Raw genomic sequence first — 20,833 nt, 5'->3', positions numbered from 1 at the left:
TTGGTTACCATAAGTGTAATAATTGATAAAATATGAGAGCTTTGCTAAAGAAATAGATATATGGGATTCTCCACCTCCACATTTTGTGGACTGTCTGAGCTATATTGTACAATGTAAATGCCATACAGTTTCCATTGTTTCATCACCTTACCCAGGAATTCTACTATTTGCTTAAAATGAGGTGTTTGAGAAGTCTGGTAAAAACGATTGGAGATAATATTATGCGGAACTTATCAACAGAGAGAACCTGGCATTAGCAACCTTGTTTTCATAATGAGTTTTAAATACCCCAGTTATTTATTATAAACTGTACCAGCCATAATTCTGTCAAAACATAAATATACAATAGATACAAATATTAACAATACATTACAATTTTACAGAGAGAATACTGTTTTTCCTTAAAAATGTTTATCATATTAGCTGCAAGGGAAGAAAAGGCTACAGTTTATCACAGCCATAGTTGCCAAAGAGATCAACCGCGTAGGGTTTGTTTTTACATGACGTGCACAGATTAATATTCCCCAGGCCTTTGACACAGTATGATCAGAAAGAGAATATGTGTTCCATTGGCATTCTTTCTTCTTCTTTTTTTCTCATATTGATCCTTGAATCTTTCATAAAATGTGGGTTTCACAGGAGAGTCTGTTTTTGTTTTTCCTTAAATGTACTCAGGTGAAGTTTCTAAGAAAAGGCACTGAGAAATCCACTACAATAAATTACTGTTGTTTTCCTTTGTATAAAGCTAAAAGTCAAAAAATCTTTTGCCTCCTGGTTAAGAAAACTGCACCCATTCCTTCCACAAATATATATATATATATATTTAAAGTTGTAGATTACGTAAGAGACAAGCAAGAACCCAGACATCATGTGCACACGGTCCTTTCGATTGTGATGCTCTTTGCTGCAGTAGATAAAACTCTATCAGCTTGCTTGACGCATGGTACACAGTAAAGGACCTGAATGCCAGATATTAGCGACTGATCTGCAGACTTTAGTTTGATGCAAGAGATATTACATATTTCCCCTCCAATTTTAGAAGATCAGGGAAACATTTATCAGATGAACTGTAAAATGAAGTTGCCCTTTAAATTCCTATGGGATTTGGTGAGCATTACGTTTTCAAAGCACTGCCTTTTCTTCTGTAATGAGTACAGACTCTCAGTCTAGCATAGCTTTTCATTTGACAGTAGATTTCCCAGTGCTTACATATATATATATGTCTTATGTACACACACACACATATATATAGATATATATTTCTTATTCAGACTTTATTTCATTAAAATAAGTTACTCATATTTCATTTTTTAACTGGGCACAAAATAAGAGCTACATCTTCACGCACAAATAAGAAAGAAATGATCTTCAAGCATATTATATGCTTAATTGTACATTATTCTCTTTCTATAAGAAATCTATAGGACTTTGGCCATTAAGACTTAAAAGGTAGAAATTTAATGATACTTTTGACAGCCAGTTCAAAAGCGATTCAATAAAATGCTACTTTAATGGTAAGACTAAATAGATGAGATAAAGTGTGTGTCAGATTCGATCACACAAGGCAGAGAGAGGGCCTTTGGTTACAAGGAGAGTTGCACCAGTTGTTTTTATTAAAAAAATGACAATTATTGATCTATACATTTTTGTCAGTGCCATCTATAAACCAAATACATCACTTTAAATGAATGTGTGGTCAACACTACAGTGTATGGCTATATTTAAATATGATCACTTTCTTGATATGTAAAATATGACTTTTTTTTAACATGAAAGCATCAGCTTTAAAAATATTTAAATTGGAAATCACTATTATTTACTTTATAAAAAAAAGTTATCTTCCCTGAATTAATTTTTTTTATTTAATTTTTTACATTTGTGCTGATGGCAGACATGGCTGATGACTGAAACATCGAGATTATGCCGAGACTGCTCTCTTTAAAATTTCTTGTTTCCACTCTATGGCCTAGCAACCCATAGAATCAATCAATACTTAACGCTTTATCTGCTGGAAAGTCACTTTACTTTCGAATAATTACTCAGTCTTAACAAGTATCTCAGCAACACACTACATTAGTTCCCCTAAGTACACTTGTATTTACAATGGGCCAAAGCCTGAAGTCCTTAATCAGGCAAAATGCCCATTCAAATGAATGAGTTTTGTTTGAGTCAAGACTGAGTAAAAACTGACTAAGGACCCTCAGGAATTGGCCCTATATAAGTGCTCTGAAGATGCTTCTGTATGGACAGGTACTTTTATTTATTTTGAGTACCTGCTGTGTAACACTTTGCATGGAATGAGGTCTGTTCTCCTGTCACTAGGCTAATTCTTGAGGTCCTTACTCAGTTTGTTCTTTCTGTCTTCTCTTTCAGGAAATTTCCCAGGATTCAGCCTTATTAAGAAGTGAGTAAAAACTTTGAGGAAGGACCTCAAGCTTTAACCCAACATGAGGGGAGTAATCTGGATAATTGCTCTGCATACTGAGGGCAGAATAGATCCAAATATGTGTACAGTACTGTTCCAAGTACAGACCTAACAAAGCTATAGTTACAACCCATAACAATTCCTAAAACATATACGTGCTTATTGCTTTCATCTGTACGTGCTGCATTCATTGTTACTGATAGACAGAAGTATAATATAGAGTGGACAGACAGTTACATTCAGGACCAACCAACAGCTATTTTGCAATAGAAAGGAACAAAATGCACCAGACCCAGATAGTTTATCTTCATAGAGACGTAGAGTATTCTTTATAAAGTGACACTATGTACCAAGACCTGTTGCATGCAAATAGTTCCACATCACAGCAGGTACTCATAAATATGCATCAAACTCTTATTGATATAAGTTATTTACAGTTTAGCTTTACAATAGAAACAGACAACATAAAGTGTTACTATCACAGTTATCACAGGACGGATTGTGTTTTGTTACATGTGTGTAACAAATCACAGCCATAACAGGAGGCACAAATGAAGATAGTGCTTGTTTAAAGTGCTAGATTCTTACACTCTGGTTTGTTATTCCACCTTCACACATAAAAACACCCAAAAATAAAAACAAAAAACCCCCCTCAACAGAAAGTGCTTTTTTTTTTTGAATATTACAAATGAAAGAAAAATATTTTCTACACAAGTCAAAATAACTTTATAGAAGGACAATGTTTAAAACCTAAGCTGGTTGCTGTTAGTTGCATTTGTTTAAAATGGTCATTTTTAAGAAAAAGATTGAATATTATTAAGCTATTTGACCTGATTTGCCTCTCACTTATATCTGTTTTATGCTAGTGTAACTTCATTGGTTTCAATGGAGTCACCCCTGATTTCACCATTGGAAGTGACAGCACAATCAGGCCTGTTGTGTATAATTAAATAAGTCCTGTTTTTGCATATTTAGTTAATACTTGCATATCTAGCCATTCAACATTGACTGAGTGCAAAATGCTTCAGACTGACTCGTTCCTCTCCTCCTACTTTATGAGCTAGATTGAAGCTGACCCCTAAGTGACTATGGAAGTCAGAGTGGGACGGGTACAAGGAGCCATCACTGCCACTCTTTACACTCTGGTGTAGGGGCCAGCTGCAACACAAGGAGTACACAAGCCTAGAATGCCTGGACTCTCCAAACAGGGCAGCTCCTGGGCCCCTGCCTTCTGCACAGAACAGGCAGTATGGGGTACCGGACTCCTAGTAAGAGGGAGCATGTTACACCCTGTAAATGTGTCGAGCTCTCACTCAGGTGCATTCTCCTGCAGAGCCCTGGAAGAATTCAGGCTGAGTCAGCCAAAGCGCCCCTGGAGAGTCTTACTTCTGCACGGTCGCTTCACACTCCCCCAGTGTGGGCTGTGGCTTAGAAGCCCCTCTCTAGCCCCAGATTAGGTATTGGTTTTAGCAGTGGGCAAGTGCAAGTTTCACTACTTTCTAGGGGGTGTTTTAAATTAGATACAAGTGGTGCAACTCACCCTGATTAGATTTCAAAATAAAACATCAGGTCCTACAGTATCTGGAAGAATTAAACACACACAGGGCATATTAATAATTTATTTCTCTCGACCACTGTTATTTTAAATAGACATAAGCTTAGATTTACCCAAGTGTTCCCTGTTACCTTTAGACACTGTATCCATCAGAAAGAAAGATGCAGATGGGGGCTATCTGGAACAGCTGCCCTGAAGCAGCAAGTATTGTGTTTCTAATAACTTTATACCAACCCCAGTAATTTGTTCCGGAGTTCAAATCTGGCTGCCTTTGGTCTCTTCTATGGAAGTAACACAAATCAGATGTTAACACTTCCAAAAGGAGATCCATTGTACAAGGGGAGTGGACATATATATTTGGTCATGCTGACTTCAATGAAGGACATGAAAGGAGATCAAAGCGTGAGCAAGACTTGCAATCTTTATTTTCATTGATGTTTGTAGGATGAATTGGGCAACATCTTTATAGTTGTTCCAGAGAAGGATGTTTTCATAAACCCACACCAGGCCTCCCCTCAGACTTTTAGAAACAAGTGGCTTGCTTCAGTCAAAGTTCATGCCATGCAGAAGCTCTCTTTCTGTTGTGTTGACTGTAAAGACATTCCTTTTAACGTTCAACAACTTTTTGGAGCGCATGTCAGATACTTTGATCGTGGGTGTTAGCATGTCCTCCACCACCTGGTAATATATGGACCTCAGGTGAAATGTGATTTTCTAGTCTGACAGTCTCCTGATTGCCCTGGGTTTTTCCAGTGATACCTTCCATGGAGTAAATGCAGTTTTGCCCTATAAACTTCGATGAGGTGGGTAAAGCAGCACTCTCTAGATGGTTCTTCTCCATTCTATAAATGTTATCTTTTTGCTTTAGATAAGCACTGTTTGTAATATTGTACTTGGGACTTACATTTCCTGGAGGGGTTGAGTCGTAAAGCAACTGACCTTCATCATCAGTGTCAGCATCTATATATTTATGTATGCTGGCATCGTGAAAGTTGAAGGCTATTGCTATCTGCTTCTCTGGCGATGTTGGGGGTGTTCTAGCACTCGCTGTTGTGTAGACAGAGGTTTCTGGACTGACTAAAGATCGATCAGAGAGGAAGGAACTGTCTGCAGCGGCAGCAGCTCCCCTGTCCTTGAGAGCATCTGGATATATTCTGAGTACATTTGATGCTGGTACTAATGTGCTGTTGTCATCTTCCATAAAGTTGACTTTCAGAGATCTTAATTTTAAAGGGTTACTGGCTTTTACGGAACTGTTGGGACTCTCTATGAAAAATGTAGAGCGATGGCTGCCTTCCGGCTTTGGGTTTATCTCCATGAACCTGGTTCCACTTCTCTCTGCCCTGATTTGCTCCTGAATTGGATTAACACCTCCTTTGCAGGGAAGTGTAGCAAGTGGACTGTGGGAGAATTTCCCAGAGTCAGGGAAATCTGTAGCACAGCTTATAAAACTGTCAATGCTTGACATGCTCCTCATGTCAATGATCCCGTCAGCACGGGTGGTCAATAAAGGGACCGTAGGGCCAGGAATGGTCTCCATTTCTAGCTCTTCCTTTTGCTTTCCAGGGTGACCTGTGTTTTTAGTGTTGAGGTTTGGCTGTGACTGAGTCTTTGCCATTTTGTTGTACATGTCCTCCAACTGTTGGACATTCAGGTGCTGAGGACTGGAAGAGGACCGGGCCTTTTCTGGAGATCCTTGTTCCCTAGTTTCAAAAGATTTACTGGAGCTAGTTTCAGAGAGTGTTCTCTTGGTCCATTTCCACTTGCTGGGGGACAAATGATTGTCCTGAACTTTATCCTTTTTGCCTGTGCTTTCTCCATTTTTTTCAACCACAATATCCATCAGTTCTACACTACGGGCAAAAGCATCCTTCATATTCATGGAGACAATGCTGCCATTTCTTTTTGCTCTTTCAAGTGCTTCTCTGCGCTTGATGGCTTTCTCCTGCCTCTTCTGCTCTTTGTAGAACTCAGAGAAGTTATTTACAATGATTGGGATGGGAAGAGCAATCACCAGCACTCCAGCAATGCAGCACAACCCTCCAACTATTTTGCCTAAGAGAGTTTTGGGGTAGATGTCTCCATAGCCAACTGTTGTCATGGTGATAGTTGCCCACCAGAAGGAAGCTGGGATGCTCTTGAATTTTGTATCATCCTCATCTTTTTCTGCAAAAAAAACTAAGCTGGAAAAGATCATAATGCCCATGGCCAAAAACAAGATGAGTAATCCAAGCTCATTATAGCTCCTCCTTAGTGTAAAACCCAAGGACTGTAAACCAGTTGAGTGCCTGGCAAGCTTTAGAATTCGAAGTATCCTCATGATACGAAATATCTGAACCACCCTGCGTACATTTTGGAACTGAAGTACACTTTTGTTTGATTCTGTGAGGAAGATAGTGACATAATAGGGCAAGATAGCTAGCAAATCAATAGCGTTCAGGGGGCCTTTGAAAAACTTCCATTTCTTAGGTGAGGATAGGAACCGCAAGAGGTATTCCATTGTAAACCATGCAATGCACACTGCCTCCACATGGGCAAGCTGAGGGTTATCTGTGGTTTGTCCAAATTCATCCGTGCCTTGTAGTTCAGGAAGCGTATTAAGTGACAAGGCTATTGTAGATAATACAATGAACATGATGGAAATGATGGCCAAAATCTGCAAATAAAAGAAAAACTAGTTAGTTCATCTCAAAAGATATGCTCCAATATTTATTATCATTGTTAATAATATAGAGGATATTTTCACTGACATATCTCAGGCTAATTCTGCCCTTAGTTATACAAGTACGGCTCCCATAAATACAACATAAGAAAATATGATCTTAAAAGTGTTCACTCTGCAAACTGTTTTTAAATGTGTCTTGTATACAAAGAAGGTTGAACACAGATACTCCAAACCAGTTTGCTCATCTCTACCTATTCAAGGCACTTGTATCAGATAGCTAAACTATCTGGAGGATTGTGAGATAATTCAGAGGAGTAGCTTTGTGTTAGCCATCCACAAGGTACCCATTAAAGTCCACCTGTAGATGAGAGCCAGATTTCCATCCAGTTTGGGGATGCAATTGTGTACGCAAACTGCATGTGTAGTAGTGCACCCCATTTAATGTACAGTTAACATAATTGTGTTCATTTGGTAACTGCATGTGCATATGGCTAATAATACTCACTTGCACGTGTAAGCTACACACCTCCTGGGTGTAGTGCTCTGTCCCCTCTAGTGGCACTGAAACCACTTAGAGATGAATGAATCTGCTATGGCCTTAGCTAAAGGCCATGTGGCTTTTAACTCATGCAGTAGAGGATCATGCATTTAGCTCCAGAGGTCTCAGGTTTGATCCCACCTGCCGACAACCGAGGTCTGTTGGCATTACACAGGCACAATTATACCATATATGCCACATTTTGAATGACTAAAACCTATGGAAAACTGGCCTGACTGGTTTGAAAGCTGATAAAACTTTCCCAAGATTTTTAAAAGAGATCTTAGAATTCCAAAATATTCCATATTTTGCCTGATTAGCTATTCGAACTCATCATCATAGCCTGGGGAGACAGCTAACTTGCCTGTGAAAATCAAATTACACAACTTTGAGGTCATCAGGTCAGGTCCGCACCCACTTCCAGAGAGCACACCAGCCTTTAGAAACCCATTCTTGGGACAGAGTGCAATGAGAAGAAGAAAATGGCATGGGGAAAAAAAAGTCTGTTCCTGAATCACTGATTGTGAAGAGACTAGGAAGTGGTAGAGTGCTGGATTACTCTATGCTCATTACAATCTTAAGATTGTGTATCTGAGCTGTCCACCCATAGCAGTTGTATACAGGCATTAAAATAGATTACATTCACTTTTTTTTGGTTTCCCTGCTTTCAAGATCTGATGACATTTTCTTTTAACTTATTTGTGAATGCTCTAGAGTTGACGGACTATTTGAGATGCACTTTCTCTTGGTGATGCTTGCTAACTGGGTGAGAGGATATCTTGTTTCTTGGGCTACTGGCAAAATATGGATGTGCATTCAAAACATACATATTGATGACTATTTTTTATTCATTGTGCAGCAAGGTGATCCTTTATGCTTACTTTTCTGCTGCCCTGCTTTAAAAACAACATAAAGTCAAAAGCTGCATTGGCTTAATATACCACAGTATACAATGAATTATAAAATCCCATGGCAGGACTTCAACACAATGAGTTGAAAACATGACAAAGAACTCCCTCCTTCCCTCACCCACCTCCCCCGCCAATTTGACTTGTTAGAAATGTTAGCCTTGCTCACAATGACACTGTTAAACCAGTGTCAATACGAAAGCATCAAGAACTACCATCAGGAGCATTAGAGAAAGAAACAATCACATTTTCAGCTGTAAGCAGTGCAAATACCAGAGCAATCAGGATGCCCCAAGCTTTTGAACACATCCACCTGCATGGACAAGAGCTAAAATGGAACACGGTGCAACCCAAACTCTTGCTGCTGTCGCAGAAGCACCCATTTTCAATCGCACACACTGCACCTGACTCTTATTCAAGGAGTGAAAAGTGGATGTGTTCTGCAATGCTTGGAGGCATTGCATGAGTTGGGCTGATGCAGTACACTTCAGCTGTGGTTTTGGAACAGAAGTAGATTACATATGCCTTGAAAATAAACAGGTAAAAGAGACACTGCCAGGTAATTTTGGCTCAAAAATGTAAATTTCTTTGGGGTTTTTTTTTTAAGTGTTAAAATATCCTTTTGTAATTTTTAAAAGTTTTCATGACTTTTTGCAAAACAATGTAATGCAAAACATTTTTTTAAAATTGGCTAAAAAAATAAATCTCCCCTGTAAATTTTGTAACCCAGGCAGCTACGTGAAATGGAACAAACCAAGAGAACAAATGGTGAAAAGTATATTGGATTTTTACAATTCCACCACTATCAGTAACTAAGGTATTACTGGCAACATAGGTAGGAAACTTCCCCTTTCTAAGTATTTCTTTCTACTGTTGTTAAATATCACTTTATTGTTAGAGAAATGGAAATGCACGAGTCACTAGAGACAAACTACCAATAGGAAACCGCTTAGAAGTGAATGTAAATAGGTGTGTGAACTGAGTGCCAGTCAGAGGTAATCAGGAATACAATCAGACCATGAACAACAGAAAAGACACAAGGAATAGAAAAGAAACAAACTAGCCCAACCCATACACAACTAATTTTTTGTTTTGGTGAACAAGGCGGTGACAAGTGGAGGAAAATTTCACAGAAACATTTTGATCAAAAATATTGGCACACTGAATTATCAAAAAATGAACCCTCAGTTGGCGAGGAGATAATGTCTTCAGTGTCAGCTCTGACTTGGCACTACTTGATAGATTTTAAGGCCAGAAGGGACCACTACTAAGGCCATGGCTGAACTACAGATTTTAGCTGATGCAAGTTACTTCAGTGTACAGAAAGTGCGGTGTGCACCACGGATAGGTAGCCCCACGTGGCATGTGCTGCCATCCAGTGTGATGCCTTTTGGGAACTTTTCTCAATGTGTTGTGAGGTAGAAATGACTCTTATGGGGATCACTGGGCGCTAGGGGTCAAAGTCCCAGCCTGCAACTTTCTCCATCCCATCATGCCATCTATATCCCATAATTTCGGTGCCTTTTTTTAAAATCCCACAAAACCGCACAGCACTTCTCAGTGTTCACCATCTCTGACAGAAGCATGGAGCCCACAGAGCTCTGCACTGTTCTCATTAATGCTGCAAATACAGAACGCACAATTCTCCTGTATTTGTAGACCTGCACAAAATACCACACCGATGGGGGAGGCGGCAACGTCTTCAAGGACAACTTGCTAAGGCACATAAAAAAATCAAGTCAAGGTGGTTTGTGGCATTCACAGAGTAGCTGCAGATGGTGAGCGCTGCTTCTGGGCCTGAGGAATGAGCACTGACTGGTGGGATTGCATCGTAATGCAGGTTTGCAATGACTAGCAGCGGCCGCAGAACTTTCGCCACATTCCCGGATCTGTGTGCCAAGCGTGTCCCAGCCCACCAGCATAGGGACACCAAAATAAGAGCTGCACTGACAGAGGAGAAGCGAGTGGCGATTACTGTGGAAGCCCGAAACTCTGGATTGCTTCCGATCAGCGAGAACTCACTTTGGAGTCAGAAAATCCACTGTAGAGGCCATTGTGATGCAAGAGTTTTGGGCCAATAATGATCTCCTGCTACCCAGGACTGTGACTCTCAGCAATGTGCAGGAAAGAGTGGATTGATTTACTGCAGTGGGGTTCCTGAATGGCAGCAGGTCATAGATGGCTCACATGTTCCTATTTTGGCACAGACAACCTTGCCACAGAGTACATGAACAGAGAAGGCTCCTGTTCTGTGGCTATGCAAGCATTGGTGGATCATTGGGGACACTTCACCAATATCACTGTGGACTGGGCTGGTCAAGGAAGATGCACGGTGCTTGCATCTTTAAGAATACAGAACTGTTCAGAAAGCTGCGAGCAGGGAGATCCTTTCCCAACCAGTGGATTACCATTGGCAATATTGAAATGCCAATAGTAATTCTGGGGGACCTCGCCCCTCTGGCTCATGAAGCTGCGTATCGGCCACCTCACAGCACCAAGGCAAGATTTAATTTCTGACTAAGCAATTGCAGAACAACTGTTGAATGTACTTCTGGTAGATTGAAGGGACACTGGCGGTGTTTATTCACTAGATTGGATCTGTGAGAAAAGTATCCCAATATTTGTGAAGCAAAGGGGGCAAAGCTTCTGCTGAGGTGGAACAGCTGTCTGCTGGCTTTGAACAGCCAGACACAATGGCCACTACAAGAGCCCAGTGTGGAGCTACGCAGTTGAGGGAGCACTTTAACAGTCAGTCACGGTAGTGCTCTGTGCTGGAATGTTCTCTCGGCCTGGTGCGTTGGGTGCTGCTAAGAATTGTGTAGTGCTTGCTGTACATTTATAAATATGACATGACTGGGTGTTTTCCTGGAGCTATGAGTTATGTGGTACTTGTTGTACATGTCCAAGTACTCTTTGCTTTGAGTAGCACTGTGCATTCTGCAATACATGTGGTGAACTAGTAAAGACAATTTTATTCTCCCAAAATAGAACTTTATTGCGTGAAAAAAAAAAACAATGTGCAAAAAACCACAGGTGATGTAATGCAAACTTTTGACATAAATTAATGGAGTGGAACTTTAGAAGTGGAAAGGCAGCAAGCATTTCTGTCCATTTCAGTGCACAAATGCAGCAGCTACACAGACACCAGCTGACACTTGAGAAGCAAGTGGCGATCTCACTGTGGAAGCTGTGGTTTTCCTTGCTGTTCCCCAGCACAAAGTACTAGGGATAAAGATGTGGGCCGTGATGCCATGTGGTATTTTGGGGGGCCGGAGGGAGGGGACAGGGCAAAGGGACCAGTGACCATGAAGCTGTGTGAGGCCTGAAAAGGGTGAGGAATTCTGGGATTTTTGGATCTGTAGGTCAACCAGAGTCTGCAGCATTTGGGTTTGCTGCCTGAGAAGACCCATTTCCCTCTCCTTGTCCTGCTGGGACTCCTGGACCTTTCTGCTGGCTGCTCTTTCTTTCTCCATGTTGTTGGTCATACTGGCCCCCCAACCCCTTTGTTCGTGGTCTGATGCACTAGGTTGCAGGATCTCACTGAACGTGTCCTCCCTAGTACTCCTTTTTCTCTGCCTCATCAGGGTCAAGCATTCTGCAGAGGTGGTGGGGGCACTCCTCAGGGCCACCATGCCAGAAGCTGCTGATAAAAACACAGAGATGTACCACTGGATTTACAGTCACAATGTAAAGGGGAAAATAAGTTTCACACCTCCCTTCTCTTATTCCCATAAACATATTTAATAAGAAATGATTACTGAAACTTTAGCTTTGGAGGGCCTCTCCACGGCACCGGTCTCCAGCTCCCAGCCAGGTGAGTATGGCCTGCTAGGGTTAAGTGCACGGGAAGGATTTTCTGTGTCATGAAGCAATAAAATTTCAGTCCCTATTCCATGGGTGTGAGCACAGGGCAATGGCTCTGAATACTGGCACTGTTTTCCACAGCCAGTGGTGATTTGAGCTAATATCTAACTCCTGAGGGCAACAAAGGCACAGAGACCACAGCTACTACTGGCATCCTGAAGCCTCCGAGGCTCAGCTGCCGCTAGCCTGTTTACTGCAATGGTGTCTGGCAAACTCATTGCAGAGTGGTATGGGACAGTGTCCGATCATGGAGGGAGAAATAAGGCAGCCATCCCTGTGGGAGAGGATTGCAGAGAACCTCCATGGAAGTTTCAATCGACATCTCTCAAGAGGATAAAAGGGACTTCCTTATGTACATAAAAGAAGTGCTCTGCATGCCTCCTTCCCCCAACCACCCTGCCTAATCCAACAGGGAAATGAAAAGCAGATGCCAACTCTGTTTCTGTTTGTTGTACTGCTACTTCTCCTTGTGTGAGTAAAACAATGAACAGTCAATACCCGTGTTTTGTTAACTTGGCGATGGGCTGGGGGCCCTCTTTAAATTTACACATGGTAAGGAAAAATGCGTGCACACAGTTACCCAAGTTCCCTTCTTCTTCATCAGGCTCATACGTGCTCATCTGGTAGGACTGGCTAGACTGAGGCAGAGTCTTGAACAAGTCCTAGCTCATGATATGGCTGGAGCCTGCTGCTGCGTCTCCCTGCTCCCCGGTCCCTTGCTGTTCATGGCAGGGATCTCTAGCTTGGGCTTCTCCAGGGTATTCAGGGTGGTCTGTGGGGTGTTAGTGGGATCTTTGTCAAAAACGGCATGCAGTTTGTGATTAAAGCAGCAGGTCCACTGGGCACCAGCAGATCCAGTGTTGACCTGCCTGTCCTTGAGGTATCCCTGGTGAAGTTCCTCTGCTTTTACACGCCACTGGTACAGATCCCTGTTGTTCCCCTTTGCCAGCATCCCCTGAGCAATCTGTTTGTAGATGTCCACGTTTCTACAGCTCTTCTTCCCACAGGCCCAGGAAATCCAATATCTCCTGTTTACTCCAGGCAGAAGTGTGTCTAGGGAATGGAGCTGGTATGGTTGGTTGGGCAGTTGAGCACAACACGGTTGAGTTGGTAAGAATGCTTGCCACACTGAGCAATCAGGAAAAGGCATTTCTAAAACATGCTGGGGGAGGGGAGGAGCTTAAAAAGCGATGAGCCCCCTAGGCAGTGGAGTTTACAACTGTGACCAGAGTAGTCGCAGTTGCAGGGCATGGGGCATTGTGGGACAATGTCTGGAGGACTGTTAGGGTCAGCCCAGGTCATGCAGTGTTTACAGTCACACCATGTTGACCTCAGTTGGTTGACCATGGTGCCACTTCATTTGGGGGGTGATGGTATTACTGTGTCACTGTACCTGGGTGCTTATGTCAGCCAGAGACAGATCTTGCTTTCTGTTGTGATATGCACAAATAGGTTGATGCAAGGTGATTTATGTCGACCTAACTTTGTAGTGTGGACCAGACCTTAGTTTAACCTTCTGTACGATACAGACCTCTAGACTTTCACCTAGTAATTCCTGTAGTGGGTGACCTATTCTTCTCTTCTCTTCTATATAAATGAAATTTAAGCCCAATAGCTTGTGGGATGAACTAGGACATAACTTTTAGAAAGACTGTTTGTTAGCTTCCCAAGTGAGTCAGCTGTAAAGAGCAGAATGGAACCTAGGCATTCTGGATCCTAGTCCCCTACTGCATGAAGAACTGCAGTAAATCATGGCTGGGGAATCTAAGCAGAAGAGCAGTACATGATAGCAATGGGAATGTCCACAAAGGATGGAAGAGGTGGAAAAAAGAGTCAGAGGAAGACCAAAGGGCTGGAGGGGCACAGAGAAAGTTGTGAGAGCACTGAATGAGACCAGGGAAGATTAGGAGAAAGGCATCCATGCAGAGGACTGGTGTACAACAAAAAGTTTGGAAGAATGCTGGGATGAGGAGACACATTCAGAGAGGCATAGTGGAAGCACAGGAAAAAGGCTCAAAGAATTACGGGAGCAGTAGGTTCCAAATTCAGACTCAAAAGTTGAAGTCAGATATTCCAAGAGGAAATGGAATGAAATCCAGAATTTTACTATTTCAGTATTGTTATTTATTTAGTAAAAGTGCTTTCTCGAAGAGCAAATAAATGGCATTGTAAATCAGTGAATAATTTCAGGTAAGACTGTTTTAACGTTTCTTGTTGTGATTTCTTTGGTTAGACCCAACATTTCTGAATGTGTTTGGGATGTTTTAAATGGTAATTCCTCATTGCTTGATGGGTTTAGTCTCTACCCATTATATACTGAAGGATTTATTCATAGACCTTGATATGTCTGGTGTGTTTATGTCCTTTACCTTCAATTCAAATATCAATCACTCCACCTTTACTCATTGGATTGCATCCAGCCATAATTAGTGTCACATCTTTTATTTCTTTTGATATACTTTCCTGCTTTGAAGATCAAGGCAATGCCAGGTGAATGTTAATTTGAGAAGTAGCGCATTAGAGGGTAGAATTTGTTTTTGGTTTATCAGCTCTGGTCACTGAGCTAAGCAGTAAACAAAAGAAGCCATTTATCATTTCTCCTGCAAGTCACAGCAAGATGCCACCTGAACTACTAAGCTATATGATTTCCACTTTTTTGATCTACAACCATTCTTTGTCTTTAGGAAGCTCATTAAGCTATGAGCAGCTTTTAAAATTAAAATTGTGTAAGCTCTCCTGAAGTGGGTAAAAGAATGTACATCATGAAATATACATAGAGCTGTCAGGGATAACATTCTCTCTTGTCTCTCTGATCTGTCACCATGGTATCTGGTTAAGATGGACAACAACTATCAACCAGTGAATGCACCAGGTGAATGCTAGTTGAGTAAACTCAGATCTAGCTGTTGTTATCAATTACTGAGGAATGACTGTGTTTGGTGCCATACAGATCTGGTCCCTATTCTGAGGTGATTGCAATCTGAACTTCTGCTATACTACAAAAGTCAACCTGGGAACAGTGATGTATCCCATCACACCTGGAATGGGCTGTTTCAGGGCAGTTTTGAACATGGTCAGGTCCCATCTGTAATGCACGATAGAAGTGTGTCTTGGCTGTGTTGGAGAACAGCTGTGCTGCCATTTGGTTCCTCAGCAGGGTTGAAGAGGGAGGATGGGTTGTGATATGGGAACCATCAGCACTGGGAACAGAGCACAGAATGTGAGCAAAGATGTCAGTGAAGGAACAGGGAGTATATGAGATGGTGTCACAAAGGAAGGGAGAAGCTGCAAAGGAAGCAGTGAGGGTCAAGGACACATCAGAGAGAAGACAGAGGCTGTCGTGGAGTGGGGAGAAGGTATGAGAAACGGGAGGAGTGGGAAGGGGACCATTAAGAAGGCTCCACTGCTTCCCCCTAACCCTATGACCATGGATCACATTTTAAACAGCCTGCTGAATCAGTTGTGATAAAGCCCTTCTGGGAGAGGTAGGCATATCTCCAGGAGCTCTTTCTCTAATGGGATAACCAGGCCTCTGCAACACTGTGTACCTAGGGGCGCTCTGGACTCAAGGCAGCAGTAATTGCCTTTCCATTCCATTCCCAACCCTACCCACCTCCCCTTCCTTCTGCCTTACTCCTCCTTTCAGCGTTCACGGCTGCCTGGCGGCTTTACTACAGGCTGGGAAAAGCCATTAGGTCCAATTGTGACATAAGCAGGAATAATTCCACTGAGGTGAATACAGTTTTAGCTGCGTCAGCCTTTGACGACTGGAGCCCAGTGTCCTTCAGACCTGCTCCTGAGCATTAACCCTCTTACCAACTAGTGAATCGGCTGCATATCTGCATTTCTACAGCCAAAGGGTGTCTCTGTTTCTGTCTGCTACTGACCTGCAGCTTCACTGCTATGGTATTTGAAATCCTTCAAAAAGACTGTGAGTGATTTAGCTCTGGGAAAAGGTCGTGGACTGACAGCCCTGAGGCTGAAGTCCTTTGCAGCAGAAATGCAAGCTCTGCCTACATTGCACCAACAGCTGGAGAGGTGAGAGGGGATTCTATATCCGTGGCCTCGTCAGTTCTCTAGCTCTCGCGGGAACCTGTTTAGTATTGTTATTGGTATTACCATAGCACCTAGGAGTGGTGTGTATGGTAGTGCCCAGGGCCGGCTCTACAGTTTTTGCCGCCCCAAGCAGTGAAAAAAACTGCCGCTGCGGATGGCAAAGGGGAGAAGCTGCCACTGAACTGCCGCCACGGCCGGCGCCACTGAGGGGCTGCCGCCGAATTGCTGCGGCGGCGGAATCACTGCCGTACTTGGAATGCTGGTGCCTGGAACCGGCCCTGGTAGTGCCAACAGGCTCCAACCAGGATGAGGGCCCCATTGTGCTCGGTGTGGTTCAAAACACATCGTCTGAGCTAGTCCCTACTCTGCAGAGCTTACAGTCTAAATACAAGATGGACAAAGGCTGGGAGTGTGAATCAGAGGCATAGGGAGGGGAAGTGACTTGCCCAAGGTTGCACAGCACGTCAGTGGGACAGCCAAGAATAGAACCCACATGCTCCTGATTCTCTAGCCACTCCCCTAACAGCTAGACCAAGCCATCAGCCCAAACCAGGTGCCCATTAGGGCCAGTTATGGTAGCCCTAACAGTCCAGGTCTGAGTGGATCTGTATCCCCAATACATCCCAACAAGCTCACAAACCCAATTCACATATGGTTGATATAATGGCAAACACACAATTCCTGCCAGGCAGGGTTTCAAGCCCCTTCAGCTAATTGCACTGGCTCTTAATGATATTGCTGTATTGGAATGTAAGTCACAATAGTTACAGACAGAATTCCAGGGACACAAGGAGGCAGTAGAATCCAGAAAGCTTTGCCTACACTAAATTGTTCCCACCGTTGCAAAGATTTAAGTGAGCAAGCCTCGGATTGAATGTCTGTGACGGTTAGTGATTAATTAGTGCTCAGTAACCTTGGGGAAAGCAGAGCAAGATTTGTTAACAGATATAAGCACGCAAAATGCATGCCTGTTGTGTATGTGTAATTATCACATGTGCACATATGGGCTGGTTATGTGCAAATGAGCCTAACAAGCCAACTGTGCAGCCAGTCTGTGCATGCAACTGCTGTACCCAGGCCCAAAGATGCACTGGATTCACATCAATGCATGAAACTACTGTAACCATGGGCAAAGATGTTTCACATTCCCATTTGTGCACCATGTTTGTTCTTGAAAATTTGGCATGAGACCCCTCATAAGCCTGTCGTGGTGATCATTCTTGAAACATTCCTTTAGTGCCAATTCCTGCTCACTTCCTGTGAGTAACCGCATGGGATCAGGATCAAGCCCATTGACCCTGTGGAGGCCTAGTGATACAGGCAAGATGAGCAGGGCTTGGCCCTTCGACGTGTCCCACCTAGAAGGAAATCTACTCAAGAATTTCTTGCTTCTCTCTTCCCCTTCCTGGCAGCAAAAGTTTACAGGCAGCAAAAATTAGGAGCAAGCTCTTTCTTTCAGTATGGAAAGGGGGGAGTCTTATGGAGGGAGGGATCTGGTGAGCATTCAGGCCTTGGGATGCTTATCACAGTATTATTGTTTGTTATTTGTATTGCAGGAGCACCTAGAGGCCCCAGCTGAGATCAAAGACCTGAACATTTCAAAGCAACCAACCGGATCTGGGTACCCAGTTCTCACTAGAAGGAATGGGAGATGGATGTCCAAATTCCATAGGTGGCTTGAAAAAAATCTCAGCTAAACCTTTTGAGCTTTTTCTGCTAATGCCCCTCACCCCTTTTTTGGGTGTGCGTATACTTAGTAGCAGAGAAGATCCAGCATGGGAGGCAGGGAGAGGGAGAGAACAAGTTGGCATTTGAATATAGATCCAGTATTCTTGGAAATACTGTGAGAGAATTGTAATGTAATTGACAAGCCCAAGAGCACTTTGGTCTAATGCCTTTTTTTTTTTCCTTTTTAAAGCTCCAGAGAGGCCCGCAGAAAAATAAACTTGGCACCAAAACCAAGTTTCATTCATGAAACCTTACATTCCATTTGCTAAGGGATTTCCCCCTTCAGTCTTCTTAGTTCCTTAAGGAAACAATATACTTTTACTCAGTATAGTCCATGGCTCTATTTCCCCTTTACCGTCATCCCCGACTACAAATAGTTCTCTGTCCACTCTAGAGCTAACCAATCTTTGGAAAATACAGAGCAGTGTGTGGCAGGAGTGACACCATGTGCCATCTACATGCCAGGGCTATGTTGTAGATGCAGATGTGCAATCAAAAAGTCCCTGCTACTAGTTGGTCAGCCAGGGTCCATACAGATTTTGGCTGTGAAAACACACAGGTACTAGCCTGAGACCCCTGCAGTCCCATAGACAGGAGTTAGTGGTTTAAGGACAAGAGCAACTGCTTCAGGGGTCAAATGGGGACAGCTGGTGGCAGTCTGGAGAGCTGGTACTTTTCTCCCCGCAGGGGGCCAGCTTGTGCTCAATGGGACTTAAGCACATGGTGAAATGCTTTCCTGAATCAGGATCAAAACAGACTCCCTTTCATAAAGTAGGACAGTTCATCCAAACACTCAAAAGGACTTCACAGCCATTAATGAATGAAGTGTCCCAACACCCCTGGGAGGTGTGTAGTACCGTTTTTACCCTTTATGCAGACAGAGGGTAACATGACTTGAACCAGAAGCCAGGAATCCTGACACCCAGTCCCTTGTTCTTAACTACTGCACACACTGCCTCGCAGCTATTTATGGGGCTTGTGACAGGCTTCCACAGCCTTTGAAAATCAAATAAGAACCTCCTACTTGTCTAAATACAGATATGCAGTCAGTACTTCTCATTCTTACACATCTTTATCCAGATCCTCAACTGGTGTGAATCTGTGTAGCCCCATTGATTTATCCCAGTTTACCATCTGGCTCTTTATTTCTTCAATCGCCCAAATACATAGATTAATTTCTACAAGCCATTAAGTTTGCCCGTGTTGTTCTATGCAGACTAGCACACCCTGATACTGAATGTTACTACATGACATTTCATTGCCTCTTGTGTGATTACAATATTTTCAAAACATTAATGCACAGCTGAGGAAAATGACTGAATTGGGGGCCTCATGCTTGCTAGCCCGATAGCTATGCATATGTAATCTGTATATGTTGCTCTCAGCTGGATTGAATGTCATACCTGCCTGTACTATCTGTTGCCCACCGGTGGTTAAATACTTCTACACAAGCTACACTACGAATATTTCTAAAGTGCGAGTGAGTACATAGGTGCATCTTGTGTAAGGCTGAACCCTTCTACTCATTCACAAGCGTGAATGAATCATGGCTTGAATAGCTATAACACCACAAGGCAACTGTTTTTATGATGTTCAATTTTCTGTTCCTCGACACAACTTAGATTGATGTTTGACTATTTTAGTTTACTTCTGACTGTAATCATTTGTTTGTTGTTGGATCCAATTTCAGTATGTGGTTTAAAAGGAAATAAATGAATATCACTAATTAAGTTTCAGCAATTCGTTTGCTCATTGCGGCTTTCGCACAAGATTCCAACTGCTTCTGATGCTGAGCTGAAGTGGCCAGTAAAATACCCTTCAAGCATGCTTGCTTGCAAATTCCTTAATGCTGTTAAGCACAGGTTTAGTTGTCAGAGGGCTGTCAAGTCCCATTAAGTGATAAATGTTGTCAGTCTTCCCTCAGAGCAGAGCCTAGAGTTCCAGCTGCAAATGGTTTGCAGGGAAAGTAGAAAATGATAAATGAAAGAAAATATCAAAAAGGCAAAATTCAAAGGCACATGATGTCCATGGATATAAATATGTTCCTCAGCTTCAAGGAAGGGACAGGAGGGCATCACCCAGGTCATCTGAAGTTCTATTGTATTCCTGCTACTTTTAGCACAGGACAACACAGAAGTTGGCTGAAGGAAGCTGAGGCCTGGTTTACATTACACAGTTAGGTCAATGTAAGCTGCCTTGTGTCAGCCTAGTTGTACACGTGTCTACACTTACATTTGTCACCCACTGATGGAAGCACTCCATTATGGTGATGCAGTAACGCCACCTTCCCAAGTGGTGTTAAGCCATGGTCAGTGCACTGAGGTGGACATAGTATGAACATAGACACTGCATTATCTGTGTCAACCTTAAGTCCTCTAACAGCAGTCCCACAGTGCCTGACAACGACCGCTCTAGTCACAATTGTGAACTTCACTGCTCAGAAGTCACAGAGACTGGAAGCCCCCACTTTGCCCTCTTTAAAACCACATGAATTTTTGAAATGCCTTTTCCTGATTGTTCACCTTGGCGAGCACACCTAGCAGCTCTCCATTGTTGCATGCAACTGCCCAGCTGACCATACCGGCTGCCCACTCCAGACATGCTCCTGCCTGGAGTAGACAGGAGATATTGGATCTTCTGTGCCGGTGGGGAGAAGAGGCACAGCTATGGACCCGCTGTAGAAATGTGGCCATCTATGAGCAGATTGCATGGGGGATGCAGGAGAAGGGGTACTACAGGGATCAGCAGCAATGTCAGGTGAAAGGAAAGGAACTATGGCAGGCACACCAGGAGGCCAGGGAGGACAAAGGTTGCTCTGCTGCTGAGCCACTGACCTGCCGCTTTTACAAAGAGATGCATACCATGCTTGGCAGAGACCCCACCACTCTGCACACCCCCTGTGGATACCTCCAAGGAGCTTGACTCACAGGCCTCTGGCATGAGCAGCAAGGACGAAGAGGCGGTGAAGGAGGAATAGAAGGACAATGGGGGACATGTGACTGGGGGGCTCCAGCTATGCCACAAGCCAGGACCTGTTTGAGACTCGACCGCAGTCCAGCCAGTCCCAGCAGTCGAGAATGGGCAAGCCTGATAT

At 43.1% G+C, this 20,833-nt stretch overlaps 1 protein-coding gene across 3 annotated transcripts in view; it reads right to left on the bottom strand.

Annotated features, from left to right (window-relative positions):
- Window positions 1–8: 8 nt before the first annotated feature.
- KCNB1 (potassium voltage-gated channel subfamily B member 1) overlaps window positions 9–20,833 on the bottom strand; it is a 198,203-nt gene continuing 177,378 nt past the window's right edge. For all 3 annotated transcript variants that reach the window (XM_074970025.1, XM_074970027.1, XM_074970028.1), the window contains exon 3: window positions 9–6,636. In XM_074970025.1, the coding sequence (XP_074826126.1) occupies window positions 4,618–6,636 (2,019 nt within the window). In that variant the 3' untranslated portion in view covers window positions 9–4,617. The remainder of the gene's footprint in view (window positions 6,637–20,833) is intronic.

This window comes from Natator depressus, chromosome 13 (genome assembly GCF_965152275.1).
Source record: "Natator depressus isolate rNatDep1 chromosome 13, rNatDep2.hap1, whole genome shotgun sequence".
Lineage (NCBI taxonomy): Eukaryota > Metazoa > Chordata > Testudines > Cheloniidae > Natator > Natator depressus.
The sequence above is the reverse complement of the archived record's forward strand: the minus strand, read 5'-3'. Positions and strand labels throughout refer to the sequence as shown.